The following is a 19,150-nucleotide window of genomic DNA, read 5'->3' as shown; positions in this document are numbered from 1 at the left end:
CCCATTGATAAGCAGCATATGCCTTTTACATTTAAGAAGCAGCTTATATACTGCTGGCTACTAGTCATTCAGTCAGGGAGAACTAGCACCGAATATACGGTAGAACCACACTACATCTGCAATAGCATCTTCATTTCTGCCATGTTCTGATGCTAACAGAAATAAATGCTGTTATCACCTGCCCCCCCCCCCACTATCAGCTCGGAAATTGCATTTGCTGGATTATTTGTACAGTCCAAAACATGACTGTAGCCTATGTAAAACAGTACAAGCTTCCTATGTGTGAGGTCAGGTGTTTAATGAGGCATTACAATACTGACATCATCTGCACTTAGTTTTGAGTTTAAAGGGCTTTTAGAAACCTCTGCCTGACATGTTACTACTCAAAGCTGATAGTCAGTACAGACCTGACTCAGAACAAGGCAGTCTCTTGTATATTTAGCTATGGCTTAACAGTGAAAGAGGGACACTTTCATCTTCTTTTTCTTCAATTATATTATTATTATTATTATTATTATTATTATTATTATTATTATTATTATTATACCACCCTATACCCAGAGGTCTCAGGGTGGTTCTTTTTCTAGTGAGAGAAGCCAACTTTACTGATTACTTGTGAAACCATTCTTTAAAAGGACACCTGGTGTCATATCTTTAGAATGGGGCAGGTAAATCCTCTCCAGCACTTGGGCTGCTTCCTGTCCTAATTATAGGACTAGAAACCAGGGATATTTTTTTCCAGCCAGAACTCCCTGGAACTGTTCTGGCACCTCTCAGGTGGGTGCCATTGCCATTGCAAGAGAACAAGGGAGGCGTTCATGGTGAGTTCCAGTACCTCTTTTTCTAGAAAAACAACACTGCTAGAAACTATAGAAAAAGTTGCATGGTAAGGCTTGCAAGATATACAGTATTTTAAAAGGGTTGTAGTAAATAGCAAAGGAAGGCTACAGTGTATCCCTGTGTCCCTTAAAGAGCTTTAATGCTTCTTCTTACTTTACTAATCCAAAATACACTACAAACTGGTAGCTGGAACCATCTGTTGATTGAGCAACAGAGAGTCTTAAGGCCTATGAAGAATACGGTACTTGTCTCAGTTCCGAGAATGATTTGGGTTAGTGTTGAGTTAGAACTACACCAGTTTCCCCAATCTTTAACCATCCTACTTCCTCAAATGACTATAAACCCTAAAGGACTCCAGGGTCACACTGATTTCCTAACTTTACTTTGCCATTTACCAAAAGCAACTTTGCTATTTAATAGGAACATAAAAATCTGCCTTATACCGAATCAGGCTGCAGGCTTATCTAGCTCTGGCAGCAGTTCTTCAGGAGGACTCTTTCCAGTTCAAAATTCCAGGGAACAAACCCAAGACCTACATGTATATTATGTCTACCACTAAACAAATGGCCCTTTCGCAAAGGAAAGGTTCAGTGTGCATAGTTGTGCAGTTAGAGAATGCACATGCCCTATTCCAAATGCATGCATCCCTTTCTTAGTGAGTTCACCAAAATGACTTAGGCTTATCTCACCCCACATAATGCTTAATAATCTCCCAGACCATAACACCTTTTTACATAACCAAGAGGTTTGTCCTTCATTAGACACAGATAATATAGCATAGCTGTAACATAGCAGGCAGTTGTAGATTACAGGTTAAAGGTGATCCACAGTGATAATAAATAGTTCCAGCTAGAAATCAAAGCCCCCTCTATTCTTACAAGAAAGCTTAACTGAAAAATTAGCCCAATGGTAAAAAAGGTAGGAAAGTAAGATAATAGGTCAGAGGAGACGCAGATCATTCCCACTGCAGTATAAAACAGAAGGCAGGGCAGGTTCCTGCTTCTCCTGTCCAGAGAATGCACATCCTGTATCTGGAACTGACAATACCCAGCAGCTAGTGTACTGCTGGATCTGGGACTTTGAACTGCAAGCAACCTGGTCTTCTAGAAATTGAAACAACTCTGACTAATGTAGGCACAGATCTAAAAGTATTATATTTGACGCACGACAACTTAATGCAGTATATTCCTAATGCTCTCCTAAATGCACACTGAGTATTAAATGGTTGATTCCTGAAAATGGAAAATAAGGTTAGGAACTTAATGTCTTAGCTGTTGCTGCTAATGTGTTTTTGAGAGCTAGTGAAAAGGAAAAGAGGTAGCAGTAATTGTTGTTGTTGTTTAGTCGTTTAGTCGTGTCCGACTCTTCGTGACCCCATGGACCATAGCACGCCAGGCACTCCTGTCTTCCACTGCCTCCCGTAGTTTGGTCAAACTCATGTTCGTAGCTTCGAGAACACTGTCCAACCATCTTGTCCTCTGTCGTCCCCTTCTCCTAGTGCCCTCAATCTTTCCCAACATCAGGGTCTTTTCCAAGGATTCTTCTCTTCTCATGAGGTGGCCAAAGTATTGGAGCCTCAGCTTCACGATCTGTCCTTCCAGGGAGCACTCAGGGCTGATTTCCTTAAGAATGGATAGGTTTGATCTTCTAGCAGTCCATGGGACTCTCAAGAGTCTCCTCCAGCACCATAATTCAAAAGCATCAATTCTTCGGCGATCAGCCTTCTTTATGGTCCAGCTCTCACTTCCATACATCACTACTGGGAAAACCATAGCTTTAACTATACGGACCTTTGTCGGCAAGGTGATGTCTCTGCTTTTTAAGATGCTGTCTAGGTTTGTCATTGCTTTTCTCCCAAGAAGCAGGCGTCTTTTAATTTCGTGACTGCTGTCACCATCTGCAGTGATCAAGGAGCCCAAGAAAGTAAAATCTCTCACTGCCTCCATTTCTTCCCCTTCTATTTGCCAGGAGGTGATGGGACCAGTGGCCATGATCTTGGTTTTTTTGATGTTGAGCTTCAGACCATATTTTGCGCTCTCCTCTTTCACCCTCATTAAAAGGTTCTTTAATTCCTCCTCACTTTCTGCCATCAAGGTTGTGTCATCTGCATATCTGAGGTTGTTGATATTTCTTCCGGCAATCTTAATTCCTGCTTGGGATTCATCTAGTCCAGCCTTTCGCATGATGAATTCTGCATATAAGTTAAATAAGCAGGGAGACAATATACAACCTTGTCGTACTCCTTTCCCAATTTTGAACCAATCCGTTGTTCCATATCCAGTTCTAACTGTAGCTTCTTGTCCCACATAGAGATTTCTCAGGAGACAGATGAGGTGATCAGGCACTCCCATTTCTTTAAGAACTTGCCATAGTTTGCTGTGGTCGACACAGTCAAAGGCTTTTGCATAGTCAATGAAGCAGAAGTAGACGTTTTTCTGGAACTCTCTAGCTTTCTCCATAATCCAGCGCATGTTTGCTATTTGGTCTCTGGTTCCTCTGCCCTTTCGAAATCCAGCTTGCACTTCTGGGAGTTCTCGGTCCACATACTGCCTAAGCCTGCCTTGTAGAATTTTAAGCATAACCTTGCTAGCGTGTGAAATGAGGGCAATTGTGCGGTAGTTGGAGCATTCTTTGGCACTGCCCTTCTTTGGAATTGGGATGTAGACTGATCTTCTCCAATCCTCTGGCCATTGCTGAGTTTTCCAAACTTGCTGGCATATTGGGTGTAGCACCTTAACAGCATCATCTTTTAAAATTTTAAATAGTTCAGCTGGAATATCATCACTTCCACTGGCCTTGTTATTAGCAGTGCTTTCTAAGGCCCATTTGACTTCACTCTCCAAGATGTCTGGCTCAAGGTCAGCAACCAAGGCCCATTTGACTTCACTCTCCAAGATGTCTGGCTCAAGGTCAGCAAAATTTGTGTACAAATACTAGGAAATGCTTGAAAGAGCTTTCTTGAAAAATCATTTCCGCCTCTTTCAGTACTGTAATGAACTGCATCCTAAAATGCTTGTCCACAATCAGCGCTGTTTGTCCAGTACTGTGTTAATGTAAAGGATCTTGATGCTAGGTATACCTATCATTCTGTACTTAATCCATACTTGGCACGGGTTCTGCCCAAACCAGATCTGAAGCGCATCTGCCTCAGTGCCCTCCTATAGTTATCAGCCAATTCCCATCATGAATGGATTGTTTAAAACATTGCTTCTCAAAGCAGTGTGAAGAACTAATCATTATTTGACTCGGAAGGTGGCCTCTTTTGTGGTAAAGGCTTCCAGTCTCAGGAAAAGATTATCTGTAATTCATTTCAGATTATGCTTCCAACTCTACAATTCTATTATTCTGTGGTAGAGTTTCTGATTTTTTTGAGAGACGAACATTCTGGCACATGTCTCACCCATTTTTAGTTTTGTTTGGTAAAGATCTAATAAAAAGTTTATCATCTCACTGTACAAACAAACATATACACTGTGTGTGTGTGTGTGTGTGTGTGTGTGTGTGTGTGTGTGTGTGTGTGTACAAATATATATATATATATATATATATATATATATATATATATACACACACATACATATACATATATATACATACACATACACTTTTATGTAGAGTTTTAAGCATATTTTATTTTGTTCTCTTTTGATGTGTTCTACAGACTAACTTAATACATTATATTCTATTTAAAGAAATATTTCTGCTTCCATAATATAGCCTTTCTCCTGACATTGAAGGGCAGGATACTTTTCTTAACACTGCAAACAAACTCTGGATTTTCCCTCACCTTCCCTCAGATTGCATAAATTTTTCCTGGTGCTATATTAACGGAAGAGAATGCAAACACCAGCAGCCCACCCACAGTGGGTTTTCTGTTGCTTCTGCTTTGTTTTTTTGAAACTCAGTATATAGCCCTGTGTGGACAAGCCCAAAGTTCCCTATGCGCCGAGAGCTGCAATGTTTTAACATTGAAGGAGCACCCAAACATTAATTCTGTGTTTTCCTGGCTTTCTAAGGATATGTTAATGCAGTTGCAGGTCAGACAAACGAGGAAGATGAAGGTACAGCCATTATTGAACAGAATCAAATATTACTTTACCCATTCTAGCCTCTAAGTGGAGGAAGGCTTTTTCTCCCCTGTTAGTGCGACTTGGTCCTCTGCAGCCTTCATTTTGGCCAAAGTTGTGTGGGGATGCATCTGTTTGATTGCTGCGTAACAATCCCACAGGTTAGGGCTAGAATTCTGACAGAATATCATTGCCTTGATCAGATAGTTCTTTGTATCAAACTTGGATGCCTATTTCCTAATACAATGTTCATAGAGTACCATTGGACTGCCAGATAGTAAGCAGTAGGGAATAGAGCCAAGGCTGTTGCTGGACCATACTACTGTCTCTGTGCCTAGAAGACAGAAAGAGGCTTAGATTTCTAACTCGGGAGCTCTTGCTTTCTGCTGTGGCTCACCTGTAACCTGTAATCTACAACTGCCTGCCTATAAATTGCCTGCTTGTTATCTACAGCAAGTAATTTTGTTAGAGCTATGGTATATTATCTGTGTATAACAAAGGACAAACCTCTTGGTTATGTAAAAAAAGGTGCTATCGTATAGGGACCTAGAGAAGACTGTAGTTTGATTTGCTATAAGGCAGCTTTTTATGTTGAAATCATTATTTACAGTCCTAAATTAGGGTTTGTGGGTCCTAACTACAACATGTATGAAATGGGAAGTTGTGTATTTAGAATTACCTGAACCCACAGTTATTTGCAAAAGAAAGTTTATAAAAATAGCAGTAGTATTTCATCTCATAATTTTTATTGGAGGATGACAGGGTCTTTCTCAAAGGAAAAATTATTTTTATTATTTATTATTTATACCCTGCCCATCTGGGTGGCTCCCAATTGAGTGTTAAAAACAATACAAAATATTAATACTCAGTAGTACTCAAAAGTTTTGCCTGGACCAAATAAATGCTAGATACTTACAGTGTTGTACAGATAATACTAAATATGGGCAAAGTCCTTATTCATCCCAACCTTAGAACAATGACATTTTTCAGTGCCTTTATTATTTAAATAGAGCCATCAAAATTGCATGTCATTTTACAAAGTGCAAGAGGGCAAGTTCTGCTCTTACTCAACTGCTTTTTTTAAACAACTACCGGTGTTTCCCCCTTTTTAAGACACCGTCTTATTCTTTTTTTTACTCAAAAAAACACACGGTGTCTTATTTTCAGGGGATGTCTTGTACCTTAAGGCCTCCTCGGAGGGGCCAGGCAGCTGGCTGGGGTGCTGCTGGGCGCTCTGTGCGGCGCTGCAGCAGCAGCTGGTTCCAGGCACCAAGGCAGCAGGCCGCTGGCTCAGTGCTTCGCCCGGCGCTGCGGAGCACTCCTCTCTGCAGCTGCCGGTTCCGGTGGCAGGGCGGCAGGCAAAAAAACCCAAACCAAAGAGGCCAGGCCGCTGCGCTCCGCCCAGCGCTGCAGGGCGCTCCGAGCCCTCGGCGCTGCGGAGCGCTCCTCTCTGCAGCTGCCGGTTCCGGTGGCGGGGCGGCAGGCAAAAACAAAAACAAAAAGAGGCCAGGCCGCTGTGCTCCGCCCAGCGCGGCAGGGCGCTCCGAGCGCTTGGCGCTGCGGAGCGCTCCTCTTTGCAGCCGCCGGTTCCGGTGGCGGGGCGGCAGGCAAAAAAGAAAAAAAAGAGGCCAGGCCGCTGTGCTCCGCCTGGCGCTGCGGAGCGCTCCGCTCTGCAGCCGCCGGTTCCGGTGGCGGGGCGGCAGACCGCCTCGGGCAGGCAAAAAAAGAGAGGCCAGGCTGCTGGCTCGGGCGCGCGGAGCACCCCGAGCCTCTGAGAGCCAGCAGGACGAGGAGGAGGCTTGCCGGGTCGTCGCCCAGCAGCGCGCGCGGAGCGCCCCGAGCCTCCGGCAGCCAGCAGCAGCAACAACAATCCCAGAGGCTTGGGGCGCTCCGCGCGCGCTGCTGGGCAACGACCCGGCAAGCCTCCTCCTCGTCCTGCTTGCTCGCAGAGGCTCGGGGTGCTCCGCGCGCACTGCTGGATGCCGACCTGGCAAGCCGCCTCCTGCTCTTGCCGGCTCCCAGAGGCTCGGGGCACTGCTTTTCTATACTCTTGCCGCGGCCAGCGTGCTGGGTCCCGCTGGCTGGCTGGGGCACTCAGCGGTCTCGCTCCTCGGAGGTATGGCTTATTTTCAGGGTATGGCTTTTATTTCCTAAACGCTTAAAATCCTGCTATGGCTTATATAATGACTACGTCTTAAAATAGGGGAAACACGGTACTTAATATTAGTTCAGAGTGCAACCAAACTGTATGTTGACTGAGTCATGCACCATGCTCAGAGAATGAAGTAATTCTTCCTGTCTCATTTTCAGACCATTCTTGTTTCCTTATTATAATCCTCTGACTAATGCTATCGAAATACGTCTGTTATCTATAAATGGACCTTCTGAAGTCTTTGTCAAATCCAGAGGCAAATATTTTCTATTACAGTTAAGGATGAAATTCGCACCTACATTAATAAACACACGCAAATGAATGCATATACAAAAAGAAAGGAGTTTTCAAGAAGGGATTTTGTGTGATGCTTTCTGGGACATTATTTCTCTAGTTATGTAGAGAGATGGTTCTAAGAGCAGAAGCCTTACTTTTTACTCCTGCTCTGCTTGTTTCACCATTCACTCTGAACAGCTACATCTCTGTTCTGAAAAGCTGCCTTCTATGAAAAAGAGAGTATAATCTGAAAAAGTGTATTTTACAGGCTAATACTATCAAGCCTCGAATCAAGAAAAATATTTTTGCAGCCAGAAAATTTGGTGTGATTTCAATGTTATGTTTGTGGTTTGGGAGCTACTTCCACATGCTTGGTTCCTTGCCATGCCAGTAACTTGTTAATACCAGAATTGTGTGTATAGGTAATTGACATAGTTGCTTCCCATAGCGCTATCACCCCTTCTTAGGGTACAGCAGCCTGGTGTGGGCAGTAATATCATCTGGCCATCTCATATGGTCCTGTTTGTGAACAGCGGTCCTGCTAGACTCATGGAATTGGCTTCATGTTTGGAATCTGCATTCTGCTGAGCTATATTTACTTTTCCCTAAAGACAATTTCCCTAAAGACTTTTCCCTAAAGACAGGTTGTTTATGATTGCCTGAAACTACTTTTATACCAGAACATACCCATGCACACACATACTCTGGTCATAATCCAAATACGGTACATTTTCTCTTGTTCAGGAACAAGAGGGTATTAGGTATGCACAAAGGTTTGCTGATTTCCCCTTGTGACAGCAGGCTCTAAACATCTCATTAAGTAGTTCTCAAGAGTACACACAGCTAGAGGTAAAAGGTAAAGGTACCCCTGACTGTAAGGTCCAGTCGCAGACGACTCTGGGGTTGCATGCTCATCTTGCTCTATAGACCGAGGCAGCCGGCGTTTGTCCGCAGACAACTTCCGGGTCATGACTAAGCCGCTTATGGCGAACCACAGTAGCGCATGGAAACGCCGTTTACCTTCCCGCCGGAGCGGTATCTATTTATCTACTTGCACTTTGACATGCTTTCGAACTGCTAGGTGGGCAGGAGCTGGGACCGAACAATGGGAGCTCACCCCGTTGCAGGGATTCGAACCACTGACCTTCTGATCGGCAAGCCCTAGGCCAGGGGTCCCCAGACTACGGCCCGGGGGCCGGATGCGGCCCAATTGGCCTCCCAATCCGGCCCGCAACGACGCTCGCCGCCGCCGCCCGCTCTTACAGCGCGGCAGCGCTCTTCCAGGTCTGAAAAAAGCGCCGAAAATCCTTTGTGCGCATGCGTATGGGCCTCTCCCGACCCAGAAGAGGTCATTTCTGGTGCACTTCCGGGTCGGGGGAGGCCCATACGCATGCGCACAAACGATTTCCGGCATTTTTTTCCGACCTGGAAGCACGCCGCCGCGCCAGTATGCGCCTGTGCGCATGCGCACGGGCGCGCACTCCCCCGCCCTCCAGCCCGCCGTGCGATCGGCGCGTTGGGAACCGGCCCAAAGCCTGGTAAGTCTTGGGACCCCTGCCCTAGGCTCTGTGGTTTAGACCACAGCGCCAACTGCATCCATTGTCCTTTGTTCAAAAACACTAAAAACAATGGATTTAAAAAAGGGAGCACAAACAACTTTGGAATTAGAGTACTGTATATAAAAAGCCCCCATGCACATGAGGAATACTGTGCATAGCGCTTTGGATCTTAGCCTCTGTATTCCAGGACAAGTTCACACACAAGCATGTATGTCACTTGATTTCCCTTCACTCAGTGTTGATAACTGTCAGTTTACTGTGTGATCTGATTTCATTGAAAAACTGTGATATGATAATCCTCTCTGTTGGGTTAGATCTGTGATGGCAAACTACACATATGGTATATTCGATTTTCTTTAATGTTAGGGTGGCCAAATAATGAAGATGCCTCTAGCCTCCAAAGTTAATTTGTACAGATTTTTTTCTGATTCACACATCACTTTGTCACTTTTAAACCCCCATTTTCTTCCTCTTATTTGAGTGGCTCTGATATTGTCATTTTCTTCCAGGTGCCCGAGATCATAAGCACTATCAGACAAGCAGGAAAAATTGCACGGCAGGAAGAGTTCCAGAACAACCTCTCAGATGTGGAAGATCCTTTTAGCAAAAAATTTGAGGTGCTATTCTGTGGCCGAGTGACAGTAGCGCACAAAAATGCACCTCCAGCCCTCATAGATGAATGTATTGAAAAATTTAATGATGTTAGTTATACCAAAAACTTGGATTCTGGTACATTCGCTCAACAACATGAAACTGTCAACCATTCTGGAGGATTTTCCATAAGTGATAAATTCCGATCCGTCTTCCAACCCTTAGTTAATGAAGAGCAGGAGAAAAGGCCGATGCGGAAATCCTACTCTCAGCCCGGACTGCGTTCTTGTGCTTTCAAGAGAGATTCACAAGCAGGTTGCCTGAAGACAAGTAACAGCTTTGTCAGATCCTTTGATGAAGATGCTGTTTCTCTGAACTTAAAAAGTCGATTTATTCACGGGCAAAACGTTCAGCCAACGGATATTGCTGGGAACCGGATAATGTTGTTCACGGTAAAACAGAGTTGTTGTGTTAATTAATTAATTAATTGCATTTCTTTCCCATCTTTTTCTCCAAGTTGCTCAAGGTGGCATACATGGTTCTCCTCCTCTTCATTTAACCCCCACAACAACCCTGTGAGGTAGGTTAGGCTGAGAGGCAGTGACTGACCCAAGGTTACCCATAGCAGAGTGGGGATTTGAACCATGATTTCTCAAGTCATTGTCTAACACTCAGTAACCACCACACCACATTCTCTGATACCATCTCTGAACATTGGATAACATGGTTACAGAAATGAATATCCATAGCTTTTGTGCATTGCTACTAGCTGATTTGAAGTTAATTGAGTTCAGGTGTGTGTGTGTGTGTGTGTGTTTATACAGAGCAGGCACCCCCAAACTTCGGCCCTCCAGATGTTTTGGACTACAATTCCCATCTTCCCCGACCACTGGTCCTGTTAGCTAGGAATCATGGGAGTTGTAGGCCAAAACATCTGGAGGGCCACAGTTTGGGGAAGCCTGATACAGAGAATGATGGAGTGCTTTCTGTTTACTGCAGCATAAATCTGCATCACTTGTTCTCAAAGCCAAACTCAACCCTACAGGATCACAGCTAACATTTGTTTTCTGTGCTGTTGCTCTTGTAGCTCCATCAAATGCACCCATTTAGCACCACTCCTTCCCATATTTGACATTTTCCTTCTTCTTTTTTTAAGGAAATAGATATGAAGTAATAAAGGAAAGTACTTCGGTTCTTGCACTTCCTCACCACTGAGCAACTGTGTCCTCACATAGTTAGAATTAAGAACCTGTGCAAATTGCAAGGCTCGCATTTAGGCCCGGGGCTCTATCAATGTAGAAAGGAAGCACAGCTCACTCCCCCCCCCCCACATCTTAAAGCTTACAGACCAGGGGTCAGCAAACTTTTTCAGCAGGGGGCCAGTCCAATGTCCCTCAAATCTTGTGGGGGGCCGGACTAGTTTTTTTGGGGGGGGAGGATGAACGAATTCCTATGCCCCACAAATCACTCAAAGATGCATTTTAAATAAAAGCACACATTCTACTCATGTAAAAACACTAGGCAGGCCCCACAAATAACCTAGAGATGCATTTTAAATAAAAGGACACATTCTACTCATGTAAAAACACGCTGATTCCCAGACTGTCAACGGGCCTTAGTTTGCCTACCCATGTTGCAGACTATGTTAGTCCTGTAAAATCCCGAGCCTTAAGCTGGCATTCTGTACCTGATCACACTCTGTAATATTCCATACTGGATCCACCACATAAAAACTATGGCATGTGGAGCAGCTTCAGCATGACTGCATTTTAAGTAGCCCTTGTTTCGTGTGTGTGTGTGTGTGTGTGTGTGTGTGTGTGTGTGTGTGTGTAGGCCATGTGTAAGATGGAAGCCTAAATGTGTGTAATACTTACAAAGACCTTCCAATTAAAATTGGGCAGAACTGAAGAAGACTGGCTAGGCTTCGCCTTCGAAGCTCTGCTTTAACAGACTATGAGGTAATGTCTAAGGCTTAAAACAGCCTTCTTCAAACAACTTCCCTCCACAGTAATGTGGCTTCATTTGGGATATCCTGGAGTAAATGATTTTAGAACAATACCCAAACACTTTAATGCTCCGGGGACAATATGACCGTACGATGCAAGTGTTTGCAAACAATAACCTGTCATTCACACATCAATTTTTTTTGGTAAACTCTTGAAACAAACTGAAAGGTATAATGTTTGAAGAAGCCCTCTGTCATTTACCTTTATTATATTGATCAGTCATTGTTTAACCTGTTATAGGTTTCATTTACACATAAGATGGCACACTGTTTCTCCCAATATGCCAGCTCACCAGAGAGAAAGAAAATGAACTAAATTTGTAGGAAATACTGGCATTGCATTTTCACTCGTGATTTTGACTCTGACTTCAGTCTATAGCTCAGAAAGTTATTGGGGTGCATATGGAACTCCTATCAGTGGCAGGTGATAAATGGAAAAACGTAAAGTCTCCTCTTTTGAAGTTACTAAGGAATGATTGTGTGGAAGCTCTCATGCGTACTTTGGATCTTTAGGGAGAGGGAACATAGCTCATTGGTAGAGCACATGACATCTCCAGTTGAAACAATGCGGTAGCAGGTAATGTACCTGGCGAATAACAGAGTAAACAGTATAGTGCTTAGATGAGTAAATAGTCTCATTGGGTATAAGGCAGCTCCTTTTGTGCCGTGTGCAGGGTTGGGCAAAATTCCTAAACAAGTGTGGTGGTGGTTGTTACCCACCCTTCACCCGAAGGTTCCAGGGCGAGTTACAGCAATCTAAAATACAATACCGTATGAAAGTCCTGCTTTGCATTGTTGCTGATTTGTCATGCAAAATTCAGCATACCCACTACAGTCTCAGAAAATCATTTTTTGTCTACAAATTATTTTGAAGGGCAGCTAACTAACAATTTGTTTATTTTATTTTTTTCAGATTGGCCAGTCTGAAGTTTACATCATCAGTCCTGATACCAAAAAAGTAGTTATTGAGAAAAGCTTTAAGGAAATTTCATTTTGCTCTCAGGTACCAAGCTTTTGATTCCTTCTTGGTTCTTAAAAACTTGGGTCTTGTTTTCCACAACAGGGCAGTGGGTTTCTCCCACTAAATTCCATTACACCATTTAACAAGCCAGGATCTTTGCCCTAAAACCAGTGTGTGACTGGAAGAAGGGAGTGGACATGCAGGGGATTATGTGGCAATGGTTTATGAAGCTTTGGATGATCATTTAGGTGCAGGAAATAAACTGCTAGGGAAGAAAATAAACTAAAATTTGAGTGAGCAGAAAGTAACAGTTTTTTGACAGTTAACCTGTAAAAAACTGCCCCCTTTAAAATCTGATCTCTGATGGAAGGACAGAGTGATTTTCTTATCACTTAAGAAATGTGTGTCAAGATAGATTTCTAAAACCATTGTAGTGGTGACCTTTGCAGTCAGTATGTGGTAGGAACACTGTAATATTAGTATTTCTGTCTCATTTGCAATGAACTTCTTCAGCATAATTTTTTCCAGAAATTAGGGATCCCCTCCCCAGTTTGTCTAAACCATGAAGGCAGCAAAGCCCACTGTGACATTCCTTCAAATAACCAAGGACTGTGTTAACCCCAGTATATTTGAGAAGATTGCCTGCAGTGGATCTTGAAGTAAATTAACACAAATCCCAGAAATTTACTTTCTAAAGGAAATTTGTCAAACAGTAAAGGAACTTTTGTCAAAGAGAAAGAGAAGCTATGAGTCAGCACTTAGCAGGTTGCCCTCAAGGTCAAAATTTAGCTTTCTCAGACCAACAGGAAATAAATTCCAAATTTAATAACCCAACTCCCTCTCCCAGTCCTTTTGATTGCTTAACTAGTGGCCCAACCAATGGGAAAAACTGTTCACATGCTCCTTTTTGCTGTCTCTAGAGAAAGAAGGGCATATGCTACAACTCTAAATCCTCCCTTGGATGCCAGCCACAGACTGTTTGCATGGTAACTGTTGGCAGTGACGCTTTAAGGCTTGAAGATGGGGAAATCATTCTGTTTTGCTTCTGTTCTTAAGAAACAAAGTTCTATAACTTGAGATGCACAAACCTTAATGGATATTAAAATGTAAAAATCTGAGAAGTTTGGGTTTATGAAAGTATTTACCCAATTCCTCATTAATATCATTCATTCCTCTACAATTATGCTGTATGTTTTAATGTTGAATGTTCCAAGGCCACATGGGAACAATATCTGCCTATAGGCCCAAAACTGTACCTAGAAACACTATTATTTTGAGAGCTGTGTTTACTGCCATACTGTTTTGCAATCTTATTGGCCTTGAATTACATTGAATCCTGGAACTAGGGGTATTCTATGTTACATAAGCAATGGCTCCTGTATTTCTTTGTTCCCTAACTCATTCATCCTTTGCTCACACCGATTACTTCTTTTTATCTGTGCCAAGTCAGAGAGTCTCCATTTCTTAATCATGTTATGTTTTGTTGGGCTCCTGGGCATCTTAGACTTAAAGCTTTAAAGCTCCCATAATGCAACACAACTTGCAATTAGAGACATGCAGTTTTCTCATTTATTGATTTTACCCCATCTTCAAATCTAAACTGGGGCTTTTTGTTAACAGCATCCCTTAAGAACTCCAGGGGGTTGGAAGCATCTTAGCTCAGCTAAGAATTGGACATGGGATTCATACCGTATGCACCAGCACTTACTGAAGCAGGGAGCTCCACCAGAGTGTCTTCTCAGTTAAGCAAGTGATGTTTGAGGGTTGGGTTTTTTTAAAAAAAGTTCTCCAAATATTTTGTCAACTCCGCCACGTGATCAGCAATATGTGGGTCTAACTTTGTTGGCAAATAAATAAGTTTATGTGTTTTCATGTTTTTAAAAAGCAATTGGCTGGCTGTTCTCCTTTTAATATCTTGAGAACTTGACTGCTGACAGAAGGAAGGGGTTGTGTTTTTTCCCCATGAACAAAATGGAAACTTGAAGGCTGCTCTTTGAAATGTCATCCAGTACATGGCTCTCTGGGCTTAATGCCACTCCACCACTCAACCTATTGTTTACTTTTATGCCAAGCTCTGGGCACTGAGATCCATACCAAGCAATAGTATTGATATTCTGTTTCTCTTCTCTCCCTCTCTCCTTTTAAGAAACATGTTAATCTCTTCATTAGAAATTAGAAATGGATTGGATTGGATCAGATCCAGACTACATTAGCTTCACTTAACTTCCATTAAACCCAGTGGACTTAAGTCAGGACGTCCGTCCCATTAGCCTCAGTACAAATCAAATGCAACTAAGGAACAGTGTAATCCAAACACAAGATTCATTGGGCTGAAGCAGTTTGGATTTGCCAATCTTGGGCTTTCATTGTATGATATGTGTGTGTTTATATTTTTTTATTTCCCAGTGGATTACTTTTATTTTCCTGCAGTTAATATTTATTTTGCACGCCTTTCACAAAAGTTTGTATGTCAAGATGCTGCTTAGCGGACTAATTACAAGTCTTTACCTAGCCTTTATGAATTTTTGATATAATTGTTTCTATTGTAGGGAATTAGACATGTGGATCACTTTGGATTTATCTGCAGAGAGCCTTCGGAAAATGGAGGCTTCCATTTCGTTTGTTACGTTTTTCAATGTACAGATGAAGCTCTGGTAAGAACCTTTAGAAAAATAAAAACGAAGAGGTGCTGGACATACAATGTCCTTTATATAAGGTTCTTATTTACTCTGAAGCGTGATACTTGTCACTATTGGGCTAATATAGAATAGCAGTTAATATATTATTCATTAGCCTTCTTAAATACCAGGTCTTCACACCTAGTTTTCTTTGCTCCAGGTTGATGAGATCATGATGACTTTGAAACAGGCTTTCACAGTAGCTGCTATACAACAAACTGCCAAAGCACAAGTCCAACTCTGTGAAGGATGTCCCATGCAGTGCCTGCATAAACTCTGTGAAAGGATAGAAGGTAGGAATTATGCAGCATGGTACATGCTTGCTTAATTTTTTTTAAGTGTATGGATTATTGCTAAGTAAACAATCAAGCATGAAGTACTTTGCCAAACTATGTGTATTTAAAAACAACTTTGCTACTTGAGCAGTACTTGAGAAGTCTGGAGAAAAGTCCTTGTCTGGCAAATATTTGCATATTAGAAGGTCCAAAATACTAAAAAGATATTTTTCAACACTTTCATGTGCTGCATAGAACAACTGGGGGGGGGGGGAATAGGCCAAGAGGATGTTGTTGAGGTGTTTTTTTTTTGTTTTGTTTTTTTACAAGCACAAAAAAGGGTCTTTGTTTTTTTAAAAGTATAAGGTATACAGTTGTACCTTGGTTTTCGAACAGCTTAGTTCTTGAATGTTTTGGCTCCCTAATGCCACAAACCCAGAAGTGAGTGTTCTGGTTTGCAAACCGAATGTTTTGGAAGTTGAACGGACTTCTGGAATGGATTCCGTTCAACTGCCAAGGTACGACTGTACCTAGGATTCTTTTAAACTTCGAAAGGGATTGTCCCTCATAGCTTAAAGGACTGGTTGGAAGATTGTTTTGGCTGTCGCTAAACCAGTGCAGTTTGCTTAGCATCAAACAAAATGTCTCCACTTGGTTCTCTTCCTCCAAGTTTCAGCAGGCACAAATGGTTTGTTCAGGTGGCATCCATAACCAAGCCCCCAGGGCTGCTGTCTGGGTATTCTTCCTGTTCCGAGCTTATTCTCTTCCCTTCCTTGTGAAAGCATAGATTGTGAGCTGCATATATTGTGGTCACAGTCACCTCAGGGTTTTGGGTTTTTTTGCTTCTCTGCTTTTCACCTTAGTGTAGTGAGTGTAGTCCCTGTCTGAAAAGCTCATTTTGGATGGACATGACTTTGTGAATATTGCCTGACCAGATATTGTCATTGGGTTGTGCAGGGCAGTCTCAAGCAGGTCGGGCGCCCTGGTGCTGAGGGGCGGAGATTGCTCCGGCGCCCCCGCCCTCGCAGGGCGCAGCATGGCTTCCGCACGGCTTCGCCGCGCAGCGCCCTGCCTACCGGCCTGGCGCCCCGCGCCACCGGGACTCTACCTAGAGCCGGCCCTGGGGTTGTATCCAACTAAGTGCTAATACTCAGAATAGAACAATTGAAATTAGTAGATGTGACGGACTTAAAACTATTGATTTTAGTGGGTCCACTCTGAATTTACTGTAGTCAGGTACAACCCGTCTAAAATCATTTTGTTTACCCTATATTTGTTTGCCTGTTACTTGTTAGGATTACATCCTTCTAAAACTAAACTAGAAATCCAAAAACATCTAACAACGCTGAACAACCAGGAGCAGGCCTCAATATTTGAAGAAGTTCAGGTAACTGTCTTGTCTTTTTCTTGTGGGGGGTGGGGTGGGGTGGAATAGGGAATATGTCCTTTAAAGTACTCAAATATTTATTATGGTGGATCAAAAGAAGCAACAACAGACCCTTGGCTCACTAGTGAAAAATATTGGATTTTATTTATTTATTTATTAATGTTGGAAATTGTAAAAGAGAGAGCGAGATTTATTATGGAGACAACTGGGTTAATATTGGGAGCTGGGATTGCTGCTTCTGGCATCCCTTGGCAATTAATGACAGAAGTAACTGATCACAGTAACTGACTTCACACACTTCTGTGGTCAGCATATCTGCTGTTGTCCAAAGAAGTGTGAAACTACATCTAGAAGCCCAACAGGGCTTGCTTTTCTCAAAACACCAGGGCCTCCCCCACTTCCATGTTACATGGCAAGCTGTCCTCTCTTGTTGTAGTCATATCTTGAAATCTCAGTTTAGCAGTTATATAAATTAAAAGGCTATAAGGGACGATGGTGAGACTGTGGTTTAAACCGCTGAGCCTAGGGCTTGCTGATCAGAAGGTCGGCGGTTCGAATCCCTGCGATGTGAGCTCCTGTTCAGGCCCTGCTCCTGCCAACCTAGCAGTTCGAAAGCACATCAAAATGCAAGGCAAGTAAGTAAGCTCCAGCAGGAAGGTAAATGACGTTTCCGTGCGCTGCTTTGGTTTCGCCAGAAGCAGCTTAGTTCTGGCCACATGACCTGGAAAAACTGTCTGCGGACAAACGTCAGCTCCCTTGGCCAGTAAAGCGAGATGAGCACTGCAACCCCAGAGTCATTTTGCAACTGGACCTAACTATCAGGGGTCCTTTACCTTTTTTAAAGTAAATTTCTAAAAAAATATATTCTTCTACCTAGAAATCTTCAATCTAAAACTGTCAAGGGGGGAATGTGTCCAGGGCAGCTGTCTTATCAGCTCCATCTGGTACGCAGGCTGAGACCCTACCTGCCTGCAGACTGTCTCTCCAGAGTGGTGCATGCTCTAGTTATCTCCTGCTTGGACTACTGCAATGCGCTCTACGTGGGGCTACCTTTGAAGGTGCCCGGAAACTACAACTAAGACAGAATGCAGCAGCTAGACTGGTGACTGGGAGCGGCCGCCGAGACCACATAACACCGGTCTTGAAAGATCTACATTGGCTCCCAGGACGTTTCCAAGCACAATTCAAAGTGTTGGTGCTGAGCTTTAAAGCCATAAATGGCCTCGGCCCAGTACACCTGAAGGAGCGTCTCCACCCCCATCGTTCAGCCCGGACACTGAGGTCCAGTACTGAGGGCCTTCTGGTGGTTCCCTCGTTGTGAGAAGCAAAGTTTCAGGGAACCAGGCAGAGGGCCTTCTCGGTAGTGGCGCCCGCCCTGTGGAATGCCCTCCCATCAGATGTCAAAGAGAAAAACAGCTACCAGATTTTTAAAAGACATCTGAAGGCAGCTCTGTTTAGGGAGGCTTTTAATGTTTAATCAATTATTTTATTTCATTTTTCTGTTGGAAGCCGCCCAGAATGGCTGGGGAAACCCAGCCAGATGGGCAGGGTATAAATATTATTTATTTATTTATTTATTTATTTATGCATGCATGCATGCATGCCTTGATCCTACAGGCAAAACTCCATTGTGAATCGCCTGTTTACTTATTTATATGGGGCAGTGTAAGGGAGAGTTTTGTTTTGTTTTTGCTAGCTAACTTTGTTTAGTTTGTGATGCTGTTGCCATCTACTGGTATTTTAGGGTACAAGCAGAAATTTAACCATACAATGTACTGACAAAATTTAAGTACCGTAACTAGGGCATAATGGCTAATATAGATATTCCCTTTTTCCTATTGCAGAAAATAAGGCCAAGAAATGAACAGAAGGAGAATGAGTTAATAATCTCTGTCCTGAGAGTTATGTATGAGGAAAAGCAAAAGGATCATATCCACCTTAGTGAAGCCAAGCAGGTAGGCAATTGTAAATCCCCACCCCCTTTCTTACTGCTGGAAAAGATCTGTTGGTGCATAAAATGAAAATGCCTTTTCCATAAAGGTCTGCATGTGAGACCTGATCTATACTTTCTGAAAACATGTGGCACAGCCCACCTGGGAGGATCACATATTTAAATGCTGCCCTGTATAACTCGCATGTATTTTGTTGTGTGAATTATTTGATGTGTTTTTTTGAACTTATTGTGTATGTCAACTGCTTTGAGATGTTTATATATATATATAATGTGTGTGTGTTTGTAAGATAAGATAAAATTAAGATAAGATAAGATAATCTTTATTGTCATTGCCCTCCTGCAGGAACAATGAAATTACTTGGCTGAAATTACGTGTGTGTGTGTGTGTGTGTAGCAAAGTGCTGT

The 19,150-nt window shown here is 42.8% G+C and overlaps 1 protein-coding gene across 8 annotated transcripts in view; it reads left to right on the top strand.

The window, feature by feature from the left end:
* The window catches only part of TBC1D1 (TBC1 domain family member 1), a 116,424-nt gene that overhangs the window by 35,681 nt on the left and 61,593 nt on the right, over nucleotides 1–19,150 (top strand). For all 8 annotated transcript variants that reach the window (XR_009558179.1, XM_060278924.1, XM_060278922.1 and 5 more), the window contains 6 exons: nucleotides 9,404–9,937; nucleotides 12,404–12,493; nucleotides 15,001–15,105; nucleotides 15,290–15,422; nucleotides 16,700–16,791; nucleotides 18,636–18,746. Coding sequence is in view for 7 of the 8 variants with exons in the window: in XM_060278924.1 (XP_060134907.1) it covers nucleotides 9,404–9,937; nucleotides 12,404–12,493; nucleotides 15,001–15,105; nucleotides 15,290–15,422; nucleotides 16,700–16,791; nucleotides 18,636–18,746 (1,065 nt within the window). In the remaining variant the exon portion in view is untranslated. The remainder of the gene's footprint in view (nucleotides 1–9,403; nucleotides 9,938–12,403; nucleotides 12,494–15,000; nucleotides 15,106–15,289; nucleotides 15,423–16,699; nucleotides 16,792–18,635; nucleotides 18,747–19,150) is intronic.

Source organism: Zootoca vivipara, chromosome 9, assembly GCF_963506605.1.
Source record: "Zootoca vivipara chromosome 9, rZooViv1.1, whole genome shotgun sequence".
In the NCBI taxonomy this organism is placed as follows: Eukaryota; Metazoa; Chordata; class Lepidosauria; order Squamata; family Lacertidae; genus Zootoca; species Zootoca vivipara.
Note: the sequence above shows the minus strand (reverse complement) of the source record. Positions and strands in the feature narration are given on the sequence as shown.